This window comes from Cryptomeria japonica, chromosome 5 (genome assembly GCF_030272615.1).
Source record: "Cryptomeria japonica chromosome 5, Sugi_1.0, whole genome shotgun sequence".
In the NCBI taxonomy this organism is placed as follows: Eukaryota; Viridiplantae; Streptophyta; class Pinopsida; order Cupressales; family Cupressaceae; genus Cryptomeria; species Cryptomeria japonica.
Genome location: NC_081409.1, coordinates 335,694,808 through 335,712,459, shown reverse-complemented (window position 1 = coordinate 335,712,459; position 17,652 = coordinate 335,694,808). Strand labels below are relative to the sequence as shown.

Below are 17,652 nucleotides of genomic sequence, written 5' to 3'. Positions count from 1 at the left end.
GGAGACTTTTTGGATTGACCACACTTTGAAGAACTTGTATAAATCAACTATGTAAAGAAAGGTAGTTGAAGGTCCACATTGTATTGGAATTTATGTATTAAAATTGTTTTGTAGTATGGGGGCTTTGCTATGGCTATATTAAGATAGAGCTTATGCGATTGCTGGAATTTTTCAAGATTTTATTGGTGGATCATTTCCATCATTTATTTGTGATCACCTTCATCTTTGTTCTTTAGTAATTCTTGCTATTGTGATCTACATTTGAGAACCCAAAAGAAAACAAGCACACTAATTCTTTTAATCACAAACCTTGAGGGAAAAACCCCTCCTAAAACATTAAGCTTAGTTTAACCTAAAAATTTCACATTGTGTACAAATATGCTGATCCAAAACTTTCATGTGCTAGATATGTCCCTAAAATGAAGTTTCCTTTAATGTAAATGGTATTCCTTTTATGTGATCAGGGGTGGCCTAAGTTTTTCATGTTTTGAAGGATACATATAAGCCAAAGCTTTCATGCTTTAACTATCAAAGATAATGAGGGTAAAAGGTTTACCATGAGAAATTTATTTTAAATTGTATGGATTAAAATTTATAATGTTTCACACAATCAGTTTGATAGAGATGGGTCTTTTTTTCGCCGTTGCCCTTAGGAATATTCATATGGAAGATTTTAAGTTTTGCATGGAAAGTGCTGTCAAGGATGTTTTAGAGGAAGTAGTGGCAAAAATAAGACAAATGTTTTGTTATGTTATGATATGTCAAAGCCTTTGAGGAATAACATGACATTTAAAGAATCTTTAGCTTTTAAGAGGTTCAATAAAAACCCATAAAGAAGGAATGCAACAATGTTTATCTACAAGGTATATTCTTTTACAAAATTGCAGGATCACTTTTGAGTAGTGGCAGTTGATAGAAGGCTGAGTAGAATATAAAGGTAATGGGAATTATCAAGTAAGCTTTCTATGCGATTCTTTAAAGAAGCAACATATCACAAACAAGGAGGTCTCTATGATTTATGGACTTAAAAATTCACAAAGTGGGGTGTACCATTAAGGTAGTTGCCAACACTATGCTTCCCCAATTTATGATATAATTTCCTATCCCATAAAGAAGATTTGTCTAAGATCCATGTTTTTGTCATTCAATATAAATTTTGGGATAAAACAACGAGTTGCTATACCTCCTTTGTTACATGTGGTTGCTAATCATCTTATGATTTGCTTTGAAGAAAATCCCTTAGTTTGTTTCACTTAAAGTATTTGCTTATGCAACTAAAGCGACGGAAGCCTTACGTGGAGGAATTGTGACACTAGTTTGAATTGGCTAGACAAAAGAGAGATCCTTGAAGCCTTCCAAACTATACTTTAAATAAGAACAGTTATTGAAGTTTATTGAAGTTTGAGCTCGATGAGTGTCTTCTTTTTTCTAGATTTTTTATAAAATTGTAGAGCTGATGAATGTTCTCTAATTCATCAGTTTTTTTATAGGAAAATTCACCCATACTTGTATTTGCCAGCCACTTCCTGTTGTCACTTGTCACAAAAAACAAGCTCCCTTGAAACCCTTGCCACTAGATCCTTAAAGTTTCACATTTTTAGAAAGAAATGGTATATATGTTGAGCTCTTTAAAAGGAATTGCTACAAAGAACAAGCAAATTGCAAGAAATTTTGAAGAATGCAAGAAGGAAACTACAATGGCAACAATGGATCATAGTGTCCAAGGACTGGCCACAAGCCTTCTTACCAATACATTTAAGGTATGCACACCAAAATTGTATAAGCTTGAAGAGAAGGAATATGGAATCAACCTTTTGGCTAAAAATGCTACAAAGAAGATGTTTAGAGCAACAGAGGATGCAATCAATATCAATTAGCTTAAGGATGTTTAGGGTTATGAAGCAATAAGGCTGTAAGGACATTACTAATTTAAATGTACAATTTTGAGGCAAAGTCCAGAAATTAACTTGTTAACATCATTCTCAGTTTTGCTAATGCTATATGTTGTTCAGAGATAATACCATGCAGCATCTCTAGAATCATGGTTTTTCATCGTAGAGAGTTCAACACAACTATTGTTTATGTCTAACTCTGAAGAGAAACGCTTTGCCTAGTCAATGGTGCTTCATCATCCCTCCATTAAAGCACCTCCCACCATGCCACTAGATTCTACCTACTCCATAGCGCTTCTGAAAATAAAGAGAATCTTATCAACGATCTCACATTTGGTAACTTGCCTCAACAAATATGTTTTAGAACCTGCAATGAACTTGTAAATAAATATGGACAATACACTGATATATGCAAATTTCTGGTACCACTCTGAGGTGGCATTCCTTTCAGTAGAGCATAATATCTAATTGTAGTGTTCAAGATGCCTCTGTCTTGCCTAAATACAACTACATATATCTAATAAGTATCAACTAACACATCCCATTAATATGGGATAAACATATTAATTTTAATTAACTAATAGGGTGACTTGCAATGCATATACACCCAAGCCTTTACTTAATAATAGATAATACATAAATGAGAAACTAGGGTCTTGACATTGCTTTCTGCTTCAAAAAATTTTAGTCCTCGAAGCTTGAGATTTAAAAATTGTGACAAAATGGTTGTTGTCTCCTATTTTGCACCTTAAGGTTACATTCCTTGTCACTACACCAAGACCTACTTGATTATGCAAGCGAGAAATTGCTTCTCATGGGTATCTAAGTTTCTTCTAGATTCCAAAAATAGTGGCCCCTCATCCAACATTAGAAGGGACGTTTGCACTTGCGTGGTCAAGCCAATGTTTTTCTTGAGACGAGACAAAGAGTATTGGGTGGATATTTGTAGCAGTCGAAAGGCTAGTTAGTAGGCCACCTACTTGATGTGTTTGAACACTTGATAAGGGCTGCAAATTTTGTGACCCAGAGTATGGCCCATTCTATCTTGCAAAGAGGACTGTAGAGCTATAGACACAAAAAGACAAAATCACACATTTAAAACCTCAGCTTGGATTTGTGTTGATCCATCTATTGCATTATATGGTTTTGTGCTTATTGTAAATTCTCCTTTAAGTTTTTTGAGAACTTGTGCTCTGTTGGATAAGGAACTATAAGAAGCCATAGAAGGTGGAGGATGACAATATAAAGCTTGATTTGGGGTTATTTTGGCTGCAATGTGATAAGTGGTATTCTACCACCATTTTTGCTAGAGGCAACTACTTAACCCATTGACCTTGATGCTTGGACAAAAAATAACGAAGGTAAGTTTCTGGGCATTTATTAACAATATTTGTTTGACCATCTGTCTAAGGATGGTTTGCTGACTCATTTTCAGCTGAGTGTCATGCAATATAAATAGCTCTCGTCAAAAGTTGTTGGTGAAGGTAGCATCTTGGTCACTCCTAATAGAATGGGGCAACCATGTAGCTTGACAATAGTGCCTAAGAAGTGTTGTGTGTAATGCCCCTTGATAAATATTTTAACGAAATCTGAAATTCTTTTAAGTTTCTTTAATTTAAACTTATGCAAATTAATAGAAATTAGCAAACAGCTTCCAGGAATGGACACTATAACACCCCAAATTTGCATCAAACTTCATAGAACTGTTATTTCATAAAATATTACTGATTTGTGGCATGGAATACATCATATTTGCTGTCATAATCTGATATAAACAGCAACGAACTTCTACCACAAACTAACCTAAAGCAATGAGCTAATGACAAGTCTGAAATGTACTGCAAGCTCACAAAATTTCAGGAAAACTTCCCAAACTTACAAAATGGGTTTCTTATGATACAATGACTGAATCAACAATGAAATAGCAGCAAAACACAACCTCTACTCTCTCATTAAAATCTGCAACAAATATTTTATTCACACCCCAATAACTTATTACAAACAAACTGCAAATCTGAAGAAGCCAAATCATTCAGCACGATGATAACCTCTGTATGAGATTATATTATGGTGATCATTGACTCCCGTCTTAGATCACCTGGTATTCTTCTGACTCCTGTCCTTAGATCAGCTGGAAACTTTCAAACTCCTGTTCTACAGTCTTCTTCTCTACTGGTTTACCAGCTAGTGAAGAAACAAGCAAAAGCTTTGATAAAATCTGCAACAAGAATAATGAGAAATGAAGCCAAAAACATGTATAAATCACTTTCAAAACCCAAGTATGGATGCCAAAATCCCACTCCCAAGGAAAGGAAACTTTTTCTTTTCAAGTGTCTCCAAATTCCTACAACTCCCAAGAAAACTTGCCACTTCTCAAAAACTGCGAAAAGCCACTAATTGCCAAAAAGATAAGCCATGAGAGGCTTTCCGATTTCCAATATCTCAATTAGGGGAATATTTAATTTAAATATCTTTGGTGGGAAAATGATATCCATGGCTTAACCCTAGACACCAAATTTTATAATATTTTTTAAACTAAAAATGGATCCTAATTTTCTATTTTGGGTCAGGACAGCTGACTATTTACAGTAAGTACTACTTTTGATTTTTTTTTGAAAAAGCGACATGACATTAAGCTACTATTGCAAAGTCTAGTGGTGTGATAGGGCAAAAAAATAAGCCAACTTGGTGGGGTGGTACACAATCACCAAAATGATTTGTTTACCGTCCCACAATGTGTGGAATAGGAGGGGCTTGTAAAGATCCTAGAGTATTGGTTGTTTCACCCTTGTTATATTGACATATATCACATTCAATGACAAATATTTTGACATATTGGTTAAGTCCATCTCAATTTTTTTTTCTCGACACGCTCATAAGTTGTAAAGTTTAAGGTGATCTGCCATCGGGGATGAGTGGAGATCTGTGAATAACTATTTCTTGAGTTGGGAGTTGCAACACAAGTAAATTCTATTAAGATACTTCAACACTAAACCTTGCCATGTGAATCCTTGCATTGATTGAGGATTTGCTTCCAATTGTAAGATGATAAATATTTCGAAGTTTGTGATAAACGTTGACCAAAACTGAAAGGATAAACGTTGACCTTCATATTTATGAGAGTGCATTAGTCAATGTTGTTTGTAATTAGGGCTGGCGGATTCCAATTGCCTTGGGCAACATTGGAATCCACCTAAGGGGGCCAGCCCCTTTTCCAACATATAGGGCCAGGCCCTATACCTCTCGGCTACTCCTAAAAGGTCCCCACGCTACAAACCCAACACGCCACCATGACAGGGCCGACCCTATCCACTTCGCACAAAAGGAATTAAATAAATTAAAAGATAAATTAAAAGGTTCATTTGCAAGGCAAGCCGACTTGATTAGAAGTATTACCACTCCTATAAATAAGGCATATACTTCACATAATATTCATCCATTCAGTTTTATGTAAATGCAAAATACATTTGGAGGTAGCGAACTTCTTTAGAGGTAGCAGATCATAGCGAACTTTATTAAAAGGCAGCAGATTACCAGTCAGATCACAGCGAACTTCATTAGAGGCAGCAGGTTATCATTAAAGACAATGATCTCCATTGAAGGCTCAAGCAAACCCCATAAAAGGACTGCGAACTAGTTGAAAGGTGCAGCTAACCCTTGTTATGCATAGCAAGTCAGATTAGAAGGACTGCAAATCATGATCTCTGTCAGTAAGCTAGTTGTGTAGACTTCTATGTCATCTTCCTTGTGACTACAACATCTATACTCCAGATAAGTGTGTAATTATCAATTGAATCTAAAACCATAATCAGATCTGAGGATCTTTTCTGGATGGGTTTTTCCTCCTAGGAGGTTTTCCCAGGGTAACTTTGTCTTGTCTTTATGCATTCATTTCTTACTATGCTTAAATCTGGAAAACAATAAATCTAATTAACCTAGTTAGAAACAAATTCTGATTTTCTGAGTTTTATTTAATCTGAAAGTAATAAAACTAACATGGTATCAGAGCTATAGGCTAGATCAAACATTCGGATTTTAGAATTCAGTACTCCTTTATTTCCAGATTGTTGTCGCATTTGTAGATTATGTCAATGGGGCTGAAAGTTGAAGATAGGCTTGATGGGAATCTTAATTTTACTGCATGGAAGGTTCGAATCAAGTTGGCTCTAGAGGAAGCAGACCTTCTCCAATTCATGGAAGCGAAAGAACTAATTGAACCTACGGATGCAGCCGAGTTAAAACAATTCAAAAAGGATGCTGTCAAGGTTAGGAAGATTTTCATTGATTCAGTCAAAGACCACCTAGTCACCTCTATTGCCTCATTCACCACTGCAAGGGAAATGTTCAGCCATCTACAAGGTACATATGAAGTTAACAATCTCAGTAGGGCAATTACTTTAAGACAGCAACTACTTAATATCAAAATGGCAAAAGAAGATTCTGTTATTTCCTACTTTATGAGAATTTCAGAACTAAAGAATCAGCTAGGTTTAATTGGTCATAACATGGAAGACAAAGACCTTGTCATGATTGCCCTAAATGGTCTACCTCACTCATGGGAGTCATTTATCCAAACCATAAGTGGCAGGACTGAGTTACTTACCCTTGATCGCCTTAAGAATGATCTCACTCATGGGAGTCATTTATCCAAACCATAAGTGGCAGGACTGAGTTACTTACCCTTGATCGCCTTAAGAATGATTGCATCCAAGAAGAGTTTCGCCTCATCTCAAGAGGGCAAACCAAAAGTCCCCATGTAGATGATCATCACATGCTTGCAGCTTAATGCAAGAAAGGGGGAAATTGGAAGAAGCCTTATCCAAAAAGAAATAGGGAATTCAGACCATTTAGTTCCCAACACCCTTGGAAGAAACCAAGAGATACCTCGCGTGTCCGATGCTTTAGATGTGACAAATTTGGTCACTATGCTAAAGAATATCAAAATAACCCTAACCAAAGTGAAGCCAACCTAAATGAAGTCTCAGAACAAAATGATGACTTCTTATTCATCTCCGCTCTGTCTAGCAGTGTTCCTTCAGATAGCAATACATGGTTGATTGACAGTGGTGCCTCCAGACACATCATAGGCTACTGTGATCATCTTTTAGACTTAGTAGAAAAGGATACCAGCCTTCACGTGGTAATTGGTGATGACGCTCGTTATTTGGTAAGAGGTTCTGGCTCTACTTCTCTAAATTTAGACTCTGGTATTTCTCTGCACCTCAGTGATATCTTGTTTGTTTCTGGAATTAAAAGAAACCTAATTTCCATTTCTGCTCTAGAAGATAAAGGTTATCAAATTGCATTTTCTGAGGGAAAAGTTCTTGTTTGGCCTAAAAAATCTAGTTTTAAATATGCTCGTATAATTGGTCATAGATATGATAGTCTTTATAAGCTCTCTACTAACCCTATTCAAGCCCTCATTAATGAGGCTCCTGAATCCTGTGAGCTATGGCATAGAAGACTTGGACACTTGCATTATCAAGCTCTTCCATCCCTTTTCATAAAAGTGAAAATAGAGCTAAAGACAAACTAGAACTTGTTCACTCTGATTTATGTGGTCCTATGTCTATAGCATCTCCTAGTGGATTTCTTTATTACGTAATCTTCATAGATGATTTCTCTAGGAAAACTTGGATCTACTTCTTGAAATCTAAAGAATCTGATGAAGTCTTAAGTAAATTTAAAGAAGTAAATTTATGAGTTTAAAGCATTAACTGAAAACTCCTTTGGTAAAAGAATTAAATGTTTAAGATCTGACAATGGAGGTGAGTACACCTCCGGTAGCTTTTATGATTTTTGTGTTGAGTCAGGAATTAAGAGGGAGTTTTGTGTTCCATACAATCCTCAACAAAATGGTGTTGCTGAAAGAAAGAACAGGACTATTGTGGAGGCTGCAAAGGCTATGATTCACGATCAAGACTTGCAGACTTTCCTATGGGCCGAGGCTTCTAGAACAACAGTGTATATCCAGAATAGATGTCCTCACCGTGTTCTAAAGAACATGACCCTGGAAGAAGCCTTCACAGGATCCAAACCAGACATCAGTCACCTCAGAATTTTTGGAAGTCCCGTTTATGTTCATGTGCCCAAGGAAAAGCGATCAAAGTTGGAACCCTCTGGAAAGAAAGGCATGCTAGTCGGCTACAGTGAATCCTCCAAGGCATTCAAGATATACATCCTGAGTCAAAGGTATGTTGAGGTAAGTAGGGATGTTACATTTGAAGAAGACATTGCTTTTAAGAAATCGAAAGGTTCTTGTGTTATTGATGAAGCTAATGACAATCAAGATATAAACGTTGATACTAACCCTGAGATTCAAAGGGAGCTGGTTGAACCTCCACCTCAAGAAGAACATAATGATCCACTAGAGCCCATGAATCCCACTGATATTCCTAGTGACATTGTCATTACCAAAAAGAGGCCTCTTTGGGTAATAAACACCATTCAAGAAGCCAAAAGATTTGCTGCTCCCAGTGGCACCTTCCGTGAAACTAAGAGACCTCAGGTATTCTCCAACTACATTGCATTGATGTGCAATCTCATTGAAACTGAACCTTGCAATGTTGAAGAAGCCTTGATTCATCATGCCTGAAAGCTTGCTATGGATGAAGAGTATCAGTCAATCATTAAGAATGATGTGTGGGACATTGTGCCCAGACCCAAAGGTAAATCTGTTGTTTCCTCTAAATGGTTATTTAAAATTAAACATAATGCTGATGGTAGTATTGAAAAATATAAGGCTAGATTTGTAGCTCGTGGTTTTTCTCAAAAGGAAGGCATAGACTATGAAGAAACATTTGATCCTGTTGCTAGATATACTTCTATTAGAACGATAATAGCTATTGCTGCTGCTAGGGGTTGGAAACTACATCAGATGGATGTTAAGACTGCCTTCCTCGATGGTGTCATTGAGGGAGAGGTCTATATTGAGCAACCTGAGGGTTATGAGATTCAGGATAGATTAACTCATGTGTGCAGGTTGAAGAAAGCTCTGTATGGCCTTAAACAAGCTCCTCGTGCTTGGTATGAAAGAATTGATAAATACTTGCTAAGTCTAGGTTTTTTTAAAAATGATGCTGACTCTAACATATACTTTAAGGTAGCCAATGATGAAATGCTAATCCTAGTTCTATATGTGGATGACTTATTCCTTACTGGTAAAGATGAACTTATTATTAAATGCAAGAAAGAACTAGCTTCAAAATTTGAAATGAAAGATTTAGGTCTAATGCATTATTTTCTAGGTCTAGAAGTATCGCAAAGATCAACGAAATTTTTCTAAGTCAAGGAAAGTATACTATTGACATTTTGAAAAGATTTAGAATGATGGATTGTAAACCCATGTCTACTCCTATGGAATCTAACTTAAAGAAGTTAAGTGTTTCTGCAGCTAACTCTGATTTTGCAGATCCATCCGAGTGCCAGCAGTTGATTGGATCACTGATGTATCTAGTTAACACTAGAGCAGACATATGTTTTGCTGTGAATGCTCTCAGCCAGTTTATGAGCATGCCCAAACATGTTCATCTTGTTGTAGCCAAGCATATCCTAAGATACTTGCGAGGCACAGTTGGTTTTGGGCTGAAGTATCCACTTAACACTTCAATAACCTTGGAAGGTTATTTAGATGCAGATTGGGCTGGAAGCGTCAAAGACAGGAAAAGCACCTCCAGTATTTGTTTTAGCTTGGGATTTGCAGTGATCTCTTGGGCTTGCAGAAAACAATCCTTAGTGGCATTGAGTACTGCTGAAGTTGAGTATATTGCAGCAAGTGTAGCTTCCAGAGAAGCAGTGTGGCTTCGTAAGCTTCTTGCTGGGCTGTTTGGTCAGCCTTGGGATTCTACAGTTATTCACTGTGATAACCCGAGTTGTATTAAAATGTCTATCAATCCAGTGTTTCATGACAGGTCAAAACATGTGGAAACCCACTATCATTTCATTTGGGATATGGTGCAAAGAGGTGCTATTCAGCTGAAGTATGTTAGCACTGATGAGTAGGTTGCAGATATTCTTACCAACCTTCTATCCAAAGTGAAGTTTGTGTACTTCAGGGACAGACTTGGTATTATGGAAAATGAAACCCTAATTGAGAGGGATTCTCAATCTCAGTGATACATTGTGTTGTATCAAACCACCCTCTGCTGGCAATGTAAGGTGGTATTGTAAACTTCTTAGGGAGACGTATTGTAGACTTCTCAGGGAGAAGTATAATTATTAACCATCCTCTGCGGGCAATGTAAGATGGTATTGTAAATCTTCTTAGGGAGAAGTGTAATTGTTAAACCATCCTCTGCGGGCAATGTAAGATGGTATTAGTGTAATTGTTGACCATCCTCTGAGGGCAATGTAAGATGGTAGAAAAGATCCTCTCCACCCTCTGCGGGCAATGTAAGGTGGATCCAGTCTATGCTCGTGTGCAAGCTGAAAGATTATGATTATGTAGTTCCATACTTTGCTTGTGTGCAAGATGGAAGATTATGGTTATGATTCTCTTCCCTAATTAAGAGGGAGTGTTGTTTGTAATTAGGGCTGGTGGATTCCAATTGCCTTGGGCAACATTGGAATCCGCCTAAGGGGGCTAGCCCCTTCTCCAACATATAGTGCCAAGCCCTATACCTCTTGGCTACTCCTAAAAGGTCCCCACACTACAAACCCAACACGCCACCATGATAGGGCTGACCCTATCCACTTCGCACAAAAGGAATTAAATAAATTAAAAGATAAATTAAAAGGTTCATTTGCAAGGCAAGCCGACTTGATTAGAAGTATTGCCACTCCTATAAATAAGGCATATACTTCACATGATATTCATCCATTCAGTTTTATGTAAATGCGAAATACATATGGAGGTAGCGAACTTCTTTAGAAGCAGCAGATCATAGCGAACTTCATTAAAAGGCAGCAAATTACCAGCCAGATTACAACGAACTTCATTAGAGGCAGCATGTTATCATTAAAGACAGTGATCTCCATTGAAGGCTCAAGCGAACCCCATAAAAGGACTGCGAACTAGTTGAAAGGTGCAGCTAACCCTTGTTATGCACAACAAGTCAGATTAGAAGGACTGCAAATCATGATCTCTATCAGTATGCTAGTTGTGTAGACTTCTATGTCATCTTCCTTGTGACTGCAACATCTATATTCTAGATAAGTGTGTAATTATCAATTGAATCTAAAACCATAATCAGATCTGAGGATCTTTTCTGGCTGGGTTTTTCCTCCTAGGAGGTTTTCCCAGGGTAACTTTGTCTTGTCTTTATGCATTCATTTCTTACTATGCTTAAATCTGGAAAACAATAAATCTAATTAACCTAGTTAGAAACAAATTCTGATTTTCTGAGTTTTATTTAATTTGAAAGTAATAAAACTAACAGCCAATACATTCTGTTTTGCTTTTTATACACATTCTCTTATAGTTATACCCCATTTACGACCTATTTGTGTTGTTTTGGGGAGGACGCTGCTTGTATGAAATATTTGATGTTGTTATGATTGGATTCAGTTTGGAATCAATGGCCTAGAAGGTTTGGATGCCATTGTTAAACATTTAAGATAGCCATATTCGCCTCTTTACAGGTTGTTTTAAATAAATTCTTCTCAATCAATTGTTTGTTGGTGAGAGCTAGAGGTTGACCCTCTTGCATTAAGATTGCTACTTTTCTTGTCCGTAAGGCATCACATTCTAGGATAAACATATTCATAAAGCTAGGCATTGCTAGAATTGGGGTAAAACACATAGCAGCTGCATCCTCATTCCAAAAGAAATAGTTCTTATTAAGTAGGGTTGTGATGGTTCCTTCAATCTTACTGAAATGTTTGACAAATTTATGGTAGTATCCTTTCAAGCCTAAGAACCCATAGAGACTCTTGATGGACTAGGGTCGGGGCCAATCTTGGCTTTTTCAGATCAATGTGTACACCTATTCTCCACTTGTACACCAAATATGCATTTGGAGCACTTAAGCAAAAAGTCGGACATGCTTGACATGATTTGCCCAAATGCAACTGTAGATAAGAATGTCATCGAAAAATACTAGAATCAAATCTTCTAAGATATTGTTAAGGGTATCACTTGAACAACACTCATGAGTATCACCCTTTACTTACAAAAGCTTGCATCCCATTGAAGAAGACAGTTTGATCCCTTCTAAAAGCACCAAATCCTAATTTCATTATTCATGCTTGGTCCTATAAGAAAAAGATCCACCCTTGACAAACAAACCTTGAGAAGCTTGCATCACAACACCCACTTTCACCATGATTTAATGAACTTTTGAAGCCCCCATCACATTTTAGTTTGAGGAAGCCATCGAGAGATGGGTTTTGTAAAGCCTTGCTTCTTTTGTAATTGTTGATTACCCTATTAAGGGGGAGTGGAGGAGGGGAACAAGGCTGAGGGTTACTTTGTTTCATTTTTTAATTAGTAACATTAAATGTAATGATTGACTAATATCCAATGTTCCACAGCCATTGAGGACGAGTTTCGGGGATGGGGGGACAAAGGGCCCTAAGTTGGGGGACGACAAGGGGTGGCGGGGTGGGGGGGGTGGGTGTCGATATACGTATAGTACTTGAAAAACTAGTTATGAAAAGATGTATAAGAATTATATTTCAAATAAAGCTTCAGCAAATTAATAAAATAACAAAATTGCAAATACTAAATACTAAATAAAATTTGACAAACAAAATTGTCAAATTGGAGATTTCTATAATATCAAAAATATGATTTATGATCATGATTCATCATTGGCTTATTACTTGCTTAGAATTATAGTTTGATGGGGGTTTGGGGCAACACCAAAACGAGGTTGAGGGTAGCACCCTTGGCAGGGGTTTGGGTAAGAGAGAGAGATGTAGAGATAGGTCTAGATCTTGGGGAAAAGAGAAGAGAGTGAGATAGAGAGAGGGGTTAGAGGAGTGATAGGTAGAGAGATAGGCCTAGAGTTGAAGGGAGACAAAGAGAGTAAGATAGAGAGAGCAAAAGATACTAATGGGAGGTTGCTGATTACTGAAACTTGACTAAGTATGAAATTTTTTAAATCTTCTAAAACCTAGAATCTGCATTATAACTCCTAGATATCTGAAACCACTCTCAAACATCCTGCCAATGTATACATTAAATATAACTTAAAGTATAAGAAATATACTTAAACGTTATATTCATGTATATATTTGATGAAGAGAATGAGACTGGCTTGAAGACTACCACTTTTCCTTAGGGTTAGAATTTCTAAGTTGGGGCTCTGGGAGACTCCTAGGCATCCCTGAGACGACCAGGAAACTCCTACGAGTCCCTGAGACATCCCAGAGACATCAGGACGTCCTTGGCATCTCTGGATGTCTTGGTGGTGGTGGGGTGACGCCTCGTCTCTGTCCCCCCGTCTTGGAGAGGTGGGGGGAAGGCGTCCCCATGGTTCACTGCCAATATTGACTAAGTGATTCACATTTTAATTTTTTTTTAGGAGTGATTAGTTATCAATTAAAAAATAATAATGTTTGAGCTTTTTTTAGTTGTCAATCAAAGAATAATAGCGCTTGAGCATTTTTAAATCCTTTTTCTCTTATATACATATTGTGGTACATGTGATATGATATCCCTGAAATTTGGGCAGATTCGTCCCATGTCCCCTAACTACTGCTATGTTTGATGTCTTTGAATTTTGAGATAAAATAGAATTAATGGCAACCCATGATTATTTTCTTTTAAAATATGGGAACTACATTTTGCTAAAGTTGATACCTAAACAAGATTTGTGGTGGATGTTTTCATGTTGCACTGTGAGAACTTATTTGACAATTCTCAGGAGTAATGAATCCATGGTTTTTAAGATTTCAGTTGGGTGAAATTCAATGTAGCTGTGAGGTACAGATGGGAGATGAGTATGGAGATGTCTCCTATTACCAGATACTTCTGTCCATGTCACCTGACATCTCTGCTGGTGTGTTCATACTGACGTGTGGATGTTTCCCTAAAAGTTTAAAAAAAGACTATTAAAAACCTGCAAAACCCTGAAAACTAGAAATATTGAAGACCATGCTTTAGAGTTCTGTCAGGGCTTTTAATAGCTTAAAAACTTTTTGTAATGTCTTTTCATGAGAAGCTCATGCCAGAATAGAGATGCCCCCATAGATGTGGACAAGGAGTCTCTGGTGGCAAATGTTTCTATACCCCTTTCTGCACATGTCCCAGGAGTAGGAGACGCATCTCTCTATGTCTCCTACCACACTGGTAAAATGGGCATTTTCTTCTAACAATAGCATTCCATTGGAAACACATCTTCATGTGGCCCAGGGTGCATCCCTGCATTTTTGTGGGTTGGGGAGATGTCTGGGTCCTGGGAGCCCCAAGAATGTCATTCCACCAAAAACAAAATCATTTATTAAATTTGTATACTACCACACTGGTAAAATGGGCATTTTCTTCTAACATAGCATTCCATTGGAAACACATCTTCATGGGGCCCAGGGTGCATCCCTGCATTTTTGTGGGTTGGGGAGATGTCTGGGTCCTGGGAGCCCCAAGAATGTCAGTCCACCAAAAACAAAATCATTTATTAAATTTGTATATTATTTCTAGCATTATAATTTAGTCACGCTCTTTCAGTTCTGTGCAATGCTGAAATCCTTGTTTTATTTTTCTGCTTTAATGGTTGACTTTTTGTCTAGTTTTGTGCTGTGATGTTATCACTTTTAAGTAGTTAGATTTTTTATTTTAAAAGGTTAAATCTGAATTTTTGCTGAACGTTTATTCAAGGAAATGATTTTTTGATTTTAGTATGTTATATATGTAGATTTTGAAATAGTTAAAAGATCAGTCGTGTTCTAGAAAATCAGATAAAATTTAATATTAAAAATAGTTTTTGCATCATTAAATTCAATGATTGCTTTACTTCAAATTTATATAAATCACTTTTTTAAATTCAGTAAAAATTCATAACCAATATATTAAGAGAACTTTTTTTCCTTATTTTGTAAAAAAAATCTATATGTTATTTGGTCTGCATCCTCTCCACCTCACTCTGAAATTCGGGAGTTCTTTCCAGATGTCCTCTTTTCATGCCAATGTTTATTTCGCTTCTAATCAATATCTAGATTTACTTACAGAATGTGATTACTGAGATGTCAGAAATAAGAAACATAAAATATTCCATGTTCTATTAGTTTATGTTTTTTTGATATAAAGCATGGAATTTATGTTAAAATATCTTACCTTCTGAAGGTGCTCCATTTGCATTATGTTTGAAGACTTAGCCATTGTGCTTCAAGTTCCTGGAAGTCTATTTACTGTGAATAGATTTTACTTTCTCAATAATATTTATAGAATGTAAATAGTTCAAGGTCCATGCCAGTACATAATACTAAAAGATCTTTCTTGAAATTTTGGCTCAAGTTCGCTAATACAAGATCTTTGTACACATCTTGATAGTGTTCCAATGTTGCCATACTTTTTGAACAATACTTTTTTAATGAAATGTTTCCGCATATTCTTCATCAGTAATCTTTAGAGGAAATATATCCACATAGCTTTCAAATTGACAGAAACTGATAGTGTTGAAGAATGCTTTTCTTTTCATGGCTATTGCCCAATTCAAACCTGCAAAATTTATAATCTGATTACCCAATAGAGTCCTTTCAAAGTCTTTTGGCATAATGATTTTTGTTGTTATTTGTCTTGTGGTTATGGCTGGTCAATTCTTGACTGATCTAATTGCCTTTTCCTCCCTTTTGGTTATATCTCTGGCTACAGTCTCTCTAAATTGAATGCTTTCTTTGTCTCTATCTAAGATCTTTATTCCATCAAATTGCGTTATTGTTTTATGCTTATCTTTCTTTCTGAACTCCATCTTCCTGTGTTTAGATTTGTCATCATTATTAGAGAATGTGATTACTGATTGTCAGAAATAAGAAACATAGAATATTCCATGTTCTACTAGTATATGTTTTTTTGATATAAATCATGGAGTTTATGCTCTAATAGCTTACCTTCTGAAGGTGCTCCATTTGTGTTATGATTGAAGACTTAGCCATTGTGCTTTAAATTCCTGGAAGCCTATTTGCTGCTCTCTTATTCTCTTCTTGATCAATTTGAATGAAGTATATTAATAAAATGATTTCTGTATAAAATGTAGGCTGTCCTTTTGCCACGGATTATTTTTTAAATTTTTGGTTTGGGGCCACTCCCTTTCATTGAAATATATTCTTACAAAAATCAGAGTTGCAGGTGTGCCACAGACAATATTGTGAACTACTATTTTATTTTATTTTTAATTTAATGAAGGCACGGAATTCACGATATATTTACTTTTCTTCACACTTGCTGAGTACAGAAACGTTTCTCTTTGATCTTAAGTTTACCCCAGCACTGACAACCTTGCTGCATTTTGATCTGGATAATTTCAGGTTGATATGGTAATAATCCCTGCGACTACTGGTCAGATGGGTGTATTGCCAGGACACGTTGCAACTATTGCTGAGCTCAAGCCTGGTGTAATGTCTGTTCATGTGGGAGATGATGTTAAGAAATATTTTATCAGCAGTGGATTTGCATTTATTCATGCAAACTCCTACACTGATATTATTGCAGTTGAAGCTGTTCCACTGGACAGGATTGATTCTCAGGAAGTCCAGAAAGGATTGGCTGATTATACACAGAAATTGGCTTCAGCGTCAACTGAACTTGAGAAGGCAGAGGCGCAAATTGGAGTTGAAGTGCATAGTGCATTAAATTTTGCCCTTACAGGATGAAATAATGGACTCACAATTTAAGTTCTGATTGTTGTGTTGAATGCCTGGATTTTCTATCATAAACTGAGCCATAGTAATGTTGAAGCTTCAAAAAGCCTATTTTTGAATAGGTTCAAAGGGTGACATGCTTGTTTTGTTATGAAATTTGAGAGAAATAGGTATGACATCATGGAAACCTAATTTTATTTTTGTTGGAATCAAGGTATTTTTATTGGATTCATTGTTCAAATAAATGCCCTTGATCATGACTCATTCAAGTAAAGAATTTTTTGTTCCATTCAAGCTATTGATTTCCATTGGTTTTCCTTGCTCGTGGCTCAATTATGAGTTCCATATTTGATGGCTGTTGTTTTTTATAGTTTTTTTTTCAATAAATCACCTTAACCAAGTATAGTTGACTATGTCTGCTTGTTTGGTCAGGGTTCTCTGAAATAATAATACCTTAAGGTGAGCGCCAGTAATCTAGTATATTTTGTGTATCGGTTGGTGATGCAAGACTCTGCAGTTTATGTATGAATTTGATCAACTCGATATATGACTTTGGTCTGATTTCATTCGCAGTATTGGAATGATCATTGCACTGATATGAACCTATTAGTAAATAGAAACGAGAATGTTTTAACTCACTTTCATGTTTGCTAAAATCCGTAGGAGCAAGCAACACATCAAATTTGATAAACTTGCCTGCAAACATAATTTTTTTCTGATGATTTCATTCCATTTCTTTGTAATTTTAGAGTCAAACTAAAGACTACATGGTTGTTAGTAAACTAAACGAATCTTAGATTCATGTTAGCCTGCTCATAACTCTAGTTTGTAATGGGTACAGTAGAAGCGTTGATAAGGTTTACTTTTATTTGGACCTAGTTAACAACGGTAAGCCTAATTTATATTTTACAGGCAGTACGTTACAACTATAGAGTGAGGGTTTTGAATTATTTTGATTGCCTTCTCTTTAAAAAAGATACGATCTCTAAGCAGAATACAATTAAAACAGAATTGCCTAAAGTGG

The 17,652-nt window shown here is 36.4% G+C and overlaps 1 protein-coding gene across 1 annotated transcript in view; it reads left to right on the top strand.

The window, feature by feature from the left end:
• LOC131051242 (ATP synthase subunit delta', mitochondrial) overlaps window positions 1-16,922 on the top strand; it is a 36,421-nt gene extending 19,499 nt beyond the window's left edge. Inside the window, exon 2 of the mRNA XM_057985662.1 lies at window positions 16,296-16,922. Coding sequence (XP_057841645.1) covers window positions 16,296-16,640 — 345 coding nt within the window. The 3' untranslated portion in view covers window positions 16,641-16,922. The remainder of the gene's footprint in view (window positions 1-16,295) is intronic.
• Window positions 16,923-17,652: the final 730 nt, after the last annotated feature.